The following is an 8,035-nucleotide window of genomic DNA, read 5'->3' on the forward strand; positions in this document are numbered from 1 at the left end:
TAGTTAGACATGTTCAATCTATCTTTCAAATTTGTTCAGAAACACAATAAAAATTAAATTATCCAAAGATTATAGAACTTAATATGTGTAAACGAATGATTGATTATAAATACTATTTAATTGTAAATATTTATAAATTTAAAAAACAAACTTATAGAAAAAATCATTCAAATAACTAATTTGTTAAAAATATTTGAACTAAAGTATCTATTTGGCTGAGTAAAAAAAAACTATTTGGCCAAATGTTTATTTCATATTATAGATCATTTTATTCATATTTGCATATCATTCTTATACTTATAATGCAAATTCTAGTGCAAACAACATGTGGTTGGAGATTGACTCAATCTTTGTGTCATTGGCTTTTAGGACCTTTTCATCTATTTTTTTGGAGGTTAAAAAATATGTGATCTCACTGTTTAATCTTTTATTAGAGACATGAATTTCATTGTTTCTCATGTTGTTAGAGAAGACAATGCTGATAAGTTCGCTTCTCAATTTTAGATTTTTTCCTGTAACTTTGTTACTTTTTAATCTATTTTGGGTTTTGGTCCCTTTTTATATAAAAAAAGAATTCTTACTCTACTCATTACAAATATTTTAGCGGGTATCTATTTTTTTTTATAAATATTTAAGATAATTTTGAGACGAAATACACTCAACATGTCTTTGATTATGTAGTGAAAAAATTGATTTTGAATAAATTAATTTTATAAAATTAATTAAAATTAAAATTAATTGATTTATTTTAAATAAATTTTTACAAAAATGAATTGAATAAAAATTTTTAATATAAAAATCACGTTTAAATTTTAAAATTATAAATCTTAGTTTCAAATGAAATTAATTCTAGAAAACATAATTAATTTTATTCAGAGAGTATCCAAATATATGAAAATTATTTTTACACACTAAAAATTAATTATAAGTGTTCCATATATGAAATCAAACATACATTTTTTCCATCTCATAAATAAAAGTTCATTCCATTTTTTATTTAAATTTATATTATATGCTTTATAGTTTGTATATTTACAAAGGAATCTTTTTATAAACTAGTTTATGTAAAAATTTATTGTTTAATAAATAAGATACGGCGGATTCAAAGTTGTGTCTATGTGTTTGATTTCTCTAATAAAAAACACATTTATATAAGAATATAATAATAATAATAATAATTATTTTTTTATAACTTTATAATTTATTTTTTATTTAACTTAAGATTAATAGTTTATTATTTTTCTCGATTTTATTTATATAATTTTATATAGAAAAATTAAAACCAATTAAATATATATTGTTTTATATGACATTTCATATTTTCAAGTTTAACCATTATTTTTATTAAAAACTATAAATCATATCAATTAGCTTATCTAATATAAACAACCATAACATATAAGTTTATTTTATTTTATTATAAACTCTCTTTTCAGTTATATGTTGTTATCTAAGTCTATGCACTTTTTTTAATAAAACAATTGGTTGGTCTTTTAAAAACAACAACTCTAAATATATTAAAAAAACAATTTTAAATATATAAAATTGATTTTGCATTAATATTGTTTTTAGTATTGATTCTACTTAAGTTTATAACTTCTAAATTTAAAAGTGACTTTTATATTAAAATTTATTGTTTAATTTATTTTTACATAAATATATTAAAATCTAAATTAAATTTAATTAAACTCAATTCTATTAACATTTATAAAATTTAATTCTATTAAAATTAATTCTATCAAATTAATTTTTGATTAAAATTAATTTTATCGACCACTCATTCAAACACACACTAATTGAAGAATTGGTAAAGTAAAATATCTATTACAAATATTCTTATTAATTATATTTAAATAGAATAAAATCTAATAAATAAATATACATTCATAAAAGAGACAAAATATTACTCGCATATTACTTTTTTTTATGATTAAAAAACATACATTAGATAGTATTCAATCCACAAGTGTTGGTGAGAATTAAAATGTTACTTATTATAGAAGAATAAATAGATAATCTGACAGCAATATTTCTTTTTCTCTCCAGAAGTTGACATTCTTCATACTTCATTTTCACCATCAAACCAACATTGAATTATGAAAACAAGAACAAGAAAAACGTTCAATTTGGAAATTTAAATATTAATTTTTTTAATTAAAAAAAAAACAAAAAAATGAAAAAGAAAACAAAAAATTGAAAACCTTGAACCTGGTAGACCAGCTGTGACTGTCGGCGAAAAACCAAGCACACCCATAAGCCCTCCTCCTCCTCCTCTTCTTCTTCTCTCTCTCTAAAAAAACTCTTCATTTAATTCAAGAGAGAGAAAGTGTTTGTGTTTTTGTGCTGTGTCTTGCTTTGTTCTTAGCATTCATTGGCAATAAAGATTGAAACTTTCAATCTTCTTTATTGTGATTCTTCACAAATATCATCAAGGGTATGTTATTGTGGTTGCTCATTGTTGAATGAAAACCATATCAGAGTAAGAAAAATTCTCATAGAAGCAATGTAGAAGAAGCTTGTTTCAGCAATTTGATGTGGAAAGTAACGATTTTGAGAAGTGGGAAATGGTGTGAGATTGGTTACTAAAATTGGGTTTCTTTTTGTTTGGAGAATTGTGTGAACAATGGAATCTAAGATGGATCAGTATGAGATCATGGAACAGATCGGTCGTGGAGCTTTTGGTGCTGCTATTCTTGTTAATCACAAGGCTGAGAAAAAGAAGTAATAGTCATCATTTTTTTGGGTTTCAATTTCATGTGGAATTTGATGATTTAAGATTTTTCTCTTTCATGGTTTGTTTGTAGATATGTGTTGAAAAAAATCAGGCTTGCTAGACAGACTGAACGGTGCAGAAGATCTGCTCATCAAGAGGTGACTTTTTCTTTTTTTGGTGTGTTGTATCCCTTTTTGTTGATTTGATTCATATGCTTGGAATCTGCTTTTACTTGTGTTGGAAGAGATTTAACTTTTGTTGATTGTTGCGAATTCTAGATGGCTCTTATTGCAAGAATCAAGCACCCTTACATTGTAGAATTCAAAGAGGCTTGGGTTGAGAAAGTGAGTGACCCTCTTAATTCTTAATTCTATGTTGATAGCTAAAAATTTCGTTTTGTGTGTTCTAAACCTCGATGTTATCGCTGAAATTGTGCTATCGGTTTTTTCTTTTCTTTCTCAACTTGATTATGATTGTTTTCTTATCAGCTAAGTACATTCTATTTGTGTTGTAGGGCTGCTATGTCTGCATTGTCACCGGATACTGTGAAGGTGGAGACATGTGAGTCTAAACTTATGAACTTGCAGTTTCATGTAAAAAGTTCATAAATTTTGTATGCCAAATTTCTCAAAGTTTGTTATACTATTAAATTTACTTGTAACAGGGCTGAACTAATGAAAAAGTTAAATGGTGGTTACTTTCCTGAGGAGGTATTCTTGTTTTGCTACATCATGAGTTAATGTTTAAAATACGTAACGGTTCATAATGTAAGTTATTGAAATTGTTCAGAAACTCTGCAAATGGTTCACTCAATTACTTTTGGCGGTGGAATACCTTCATTCAAATTATGTTTTGCATCGCGACCTAAAGGTAAATACTTATATGAAGCAAAATATATGGCCTGCATTTCTTGTCATCGGTTCGAAGTATATTAGGTCTGATTTGTTGACTCTGCTGACAGTGTTCCAACATCTTTCTTACCAAGGATCATGATATCCGCCTCGGTAATTCATCTACCTTTTTTTATTAAGTCAGACATAGATACTTAAGTTTTCAACTTTTCATCCTAAGTTCGTCTGTATTTTTCTGGCGTGTAGGAGATTTCGGGCTTGCGAAGACACTAAAAGCAGATGATTTGGCTTCTTCGGTATGTATGATACACGGAACTTTCTTCTTTCTTCTTTAAAATCAAATATTTCCTTAACCACAGGCTAACAAGTGCATTTCATTTATGTATAAATGCTTAGTTACCAGATATGGAATTAGTAACTGTTGTAAATGTTTCTATGCAGGTGGTAGGAACTCCGAATTACATGTGTCCTGAACTTCTCGCAGATATTCCGTATGGATTCAAATCTGATATTTGGTCATTAGGTATGTATTCTATAAGCAAGCATCTGATACTCTTGCAGATTTGGTTTTTGGCGTATCTGAAATGAAATTTTGTTGTTCAGGTTGCTGTGTATACGAGATGGCCGCTCATCGCCCAGCCTTTAAAGCTTTTGTAAGTTTCTTTCGACAATTTTACGATATCGGTGATGTATGCTAATCATGTGATTCTCTATACTGTTTCATAGATTTTTATGTATGTTAAGGTATCTCAGAATATATTATTTCTTATGCGTGTTTAACAATGCGTCGTAATTATGTTTCAGGATATGGCAGGATTGATAAGCAAGATAAACCGTTCCTCTATCGGTCCTTTGCCTCCGTGTTATTCCCCTTCATTGTAAGTATCTATCTTCTTTCTGCTATGATCAATACTTTTTCATTATTTTCTTATTGTTGAATAATCTACTTACAGGAAAATACTAATAAAAGGCATGTTGAGAAAAAGCCCCGAGCATCGACCAACGGTAAGCATCTCTAGAGAACAATATTTCTTTTTCAAATTTGGAAATGGTTTACCATCCTTGTTTTTCCCCCTAAGCCAGCTCACTATATTTTCTCACAACAGGCATCTGAGGTGTTGAAGCATCCTTATTTGCAACCTTACGTCGATCAATATCGTCCGTCTTTCGCTCCTCAAACAGCCTTTTCTCCTGAAAAACCGCTTTCTTCTGTCAACGATACCAAAAAACATATGGCTGAAAGTCAGAACAGTACCGGTTCAAGTAGTGACAAAGATAGTTTAATGTCAATTGAGAGAAACATTGCAACGGAAACGACAACAACGCTAAAGAGTGATAGCAAAGCCACTGAGATAGATGTTGCATTAATCAATGATGATGGCTCGGAGCAAGAGGCGATAAAATCTTCTCATAATGAACAATGTTCTAATGTTGAATCTAAACAGCCAAAAACAATCAGAAATATAATGATGGCATTGAAGGAAGGGAGAGGTAGAGATGCAACTTCTCCAATGAGGGGAAGTCGTGTAAAGGCCGTTGGAGTATCGACGCAGAAAGTAAATACAGAAGTATTGTCTAAGTTGCCTAAACCTACTTTCATTTCTCCTGGTTTGAAGCCTAATTTAGAGTCACCGGCTGTTCCACTTGTAAAGGCAACCCTTGATTCCGCAAAGCGAATACAAGGATCATATCATTCAAAGCTCCAGGTACATTATCTTTTGAAATCGGTTTTAATTGGTCTGCGTTGTCAGTATAATTTTTTTTACACTATCAATCGATTATCATCGTTGGATCATTAAACATGTTCTATGTACTGGCAGTTACTAATGACAGAGCCATCACCTAAAGTTAAATCAAAACATGATATGACTCCACTATCTGGTTTGATAAAACAACTAGAAGGAGATGGAGTTCCTCCTAGGCCAAGGCAAAGAACTCCCCCGAGCTTACTTCGACGACCTTCTTTTGCAGGACGAATGAAGCTGGCAGGGGTTGATGTTCCAAATGCAGCGAATGATAGCGGGAAGCTAGGTCCAAGTAATTCAGGCCAGGAATCTCAGATGAGCCACTGTCAGATGTTTAACGGTGTTCCACGTATTTCTAGACAGATTACTAGAGAACCTCATAAGGCTTTTGAAAGAAGTTCTAAAGGATTGCAAACAGACAGTAGTAATTCTGCCTCGTCTTCGGTTTCGATTCAAGGATGTGAACTTGCTGACGATGCAACAACTTTTATTGACATGCGAGAACATATACTTCCCAATCATGACAATATAACAAACATTATAGGTGTGGAATCACGTCCAGACAGCAGCCAGTCGACAACATGTTCGCATTGTAAGATGGCTGAAGAAATGTCCGAGGATTCCAATGAAGTAACCCTGAGTTTTAAGAATACTATTAGTAGTGATGAAAAAGTGAGTTCCAATTTAACTCTTGATGATCTCCCAGTTGAGAATTCTAAGAAAATGTTTGGTTCGGAAGATAGTCTTCCGAAAAATCAGACAACTAGATCTGTTGACGCATCTACTGAAGCGGTAGAAGAAATCAAAGATCTTCGAGATATTTCTAAGGAAATGGCTTTAACCAAGTCTCTCAAAAATCCACCCTCAATCTCTGGAGAAAAATCTGTTTGTGAAGAATTTGGTTCGGTAAACAATCTCAATAATAGACCTGAAACTGTCACTGGTGATGAAAAATTCACGGTGAAGGATCGACTGTCATTGGTCACTGAAACAGCTCCTGTAATTACTGCTACTAAAATATCTAGCCAAGAACGGCCAGATACTAGTCATCTTCCTGCAGCCTTTGACGATATCATCCATGTTATTCGCCATAGTAGTTACCGTGTTGGGAGTGATCAACCGGTAAAAGAATCGGTGGAAATGGGAGTTCAGAATGTCGACGTTGGCAAGTTTATCAATGCTATGAGAGACGACATAGAAATGAGAAACATAAGCTCTCCTATGACTCTTAAATCTTCAACTTCCTCTGAATCCGCTACCTTGAAATCAAATATTTCCGACCAGTTCGAAATGAGAAATGCGAGCACAAGTTTCTCCGACGCCGAGAGCTTGAAATCGAGTGTCTCCGATCATCCTAGCCTAAAGGAACAAGAAGTGAACAACACTGTTTCTTTAGTTTCAGAATCCGATTCAGCTGAGCATAGTAAATGCAACACTCCTACAACCACCGAAGACAAACCACCACTGGCAAAGGAAATACTCGACGTGAAATCTTTTCAGCAGAGAGCAGAAGCACTCGAAGAGCTCTTGGAATTGTCTGCAGACTTGTTGCAGCAGAACAGATTGGAGGAACTTCAAGTTGTTCTAAAGCCATTTGGCAAAGATAAGGTCTCGCCGAGGGAGACAGCAATTTGGTTAGCCAGGAGTCTGAAGGGAATGATGTCGGACGAAAACGGAAGACGCGGTTCATCATAAGGTATCTTAATTCTTACCTGATGAGTTTGTTTTGTAATTGAATGCTTAAAATTTGGTTTTATAGTTCATAGCTCTATTCAAGCACCACTTGAATTTTGAAGAGAAAAATGTTACTTTGGCTTTGTTGCTGGTTCTTGAATTGTTGTAATTCTTTCAGTACTTTTATGATGCTGTAAATAGTGATCATACGAATTAATAATATCAACTTATGATTAATTGTATGGACATTATGTGCCTTTGAATAGTTGATAAATATTAGAGTAAACATCCAAACTAGTCCTCAGGAAAATATACAGAAACTTATTTATTTTCTGAAAAATCAGTAAGTATTTATTTGGTCCTTAAAAGTCTCAAATGTAGGTCATGCTAGTACTTTTTGGAATAATTGCAGTGACATTCTACCCTCCCTCAGAAACTATTTTGATCAATATTTGAAATTCTTAAGAATCAAATTAGTATTTTTAAGAAGTTATTTGTGTTTTTTTAGTGAATATTAATTTTCATGTGTATATGTTAATGGTTCGAAATAGAAGGTACAGTTGGAAAATGAAGGAATAGTTGGCTTGAAATTGGTACTAGTAATTGGAAAAAAATTATATTTTTGAAAAAATATGTGTTTTTATTGGTGTTGATATGCGACACCGACAAGATGTTTGTGATTATTTTTAATTAATTAATTTTTTAAATTATTATTTATGTCGATGTATCGATTAGGTTGTGTTTTCGGTGTTCGTGTTTCATACTTGAAAAATAAGAGTTACTGGAAATTCAAAAGCATGAATAAGAGCTACTGGAAATTCAAAAATATTTCTTAGGGATATCACATTTTAGGAGCGTTTATATAATGTTGATTGATCTATTTTAGTAGTGTATATATAATGTTGGTTGACCTATAAGGGGGTACTCCGAGGGTTACGCAATTTTGCTTATATAATTTTGGCTGACTCGGCTAGGTTCGAATTTGGGTGATTTGTATTAGGAATGAAAAAAATTAATTATATATATATATATATATATATATATATATATAT

The 8,035-nt window shown here is 31.5% G+C and overlaps 1 protein-coding gene across 1 annotated transcript; it reads left to right on the forward strand.

The window, feature by feature from the left end:
• Window positions 1-2,170: 2,170 nt before the first annotated feature.
• On the forward strand, window positions 2,171-7,229 carry LOC127101028 (serine/threonine-protein kinase Nek5). Its single transcript, XM_051038338.1, has 14 exons — window positions 2,171-2,721; window positions 2,805-2,871; window positions 2,992-3,057; window positions 3,228-3,274; window positions 3,378-3,423; window positions 3,503-3,583; window positions 3,675-3,717; window positions 3,811-3,860; window positions 4,006-4,087; window positions 4,168-4,217; window positions 4,369-4,442; window positions 4,518-4,569; window positions 4,671-5,270; window positions 5,385-7,229. The coding sequence occupies exons 1-14, from the start codon at window positions 2,624-2,626 to the stop codon at window positions 7,002-7,004; spliced, it is 2,976 nt and encodes a 991-aa protein (XP_050894295.1). The 5' UTR covers window positions 2,171-2,623; the 3' UTR covers window positions 7,005-7,229.
• Window positions 7,230-8,035: the final 806 nt, after the last annotated feature.

The sequence above is a fragment of the Lathyrus oleraceus genome, chromosome 7 (assembly GCF_024323335.1).
Source record: "Lathyrus oleraceus cultivar Zhongwan6 chromosome 7, CAAS_Psat_ZW6_1.0, whole genome shotgun sequence".
NCBI classification, from domain to species: Eukaryota; Viridiplantae; Streptophyta; class Magnoliopsida; order Fabales; family Fabaceae; genus Lathyrus; species Lathyrus oleraceus.

Coding starts and splice junctions, on each gene's coding strand:
- LOC127101028 (XM_051038338.1), top strand. CDS start 2,624: ATGGAATCTAAGATGGATCAGTATGAGATCATGGAACAGATCGGTCGT. Junction 2,872..2,991: donor GAAGATCTGCTCATCAAGAG/GTGACTTTTTCT, acceptor TGCGAATTCTAG/ATGGCTCTTATTGCAAGAAT. Junction 4,088..4,167: donor ATCTGATATTTGGTCATTAG/GTATGTATTCTA, acceptor TTTGTTGTTCAG/GTTGCTGTGTATACGAGATG.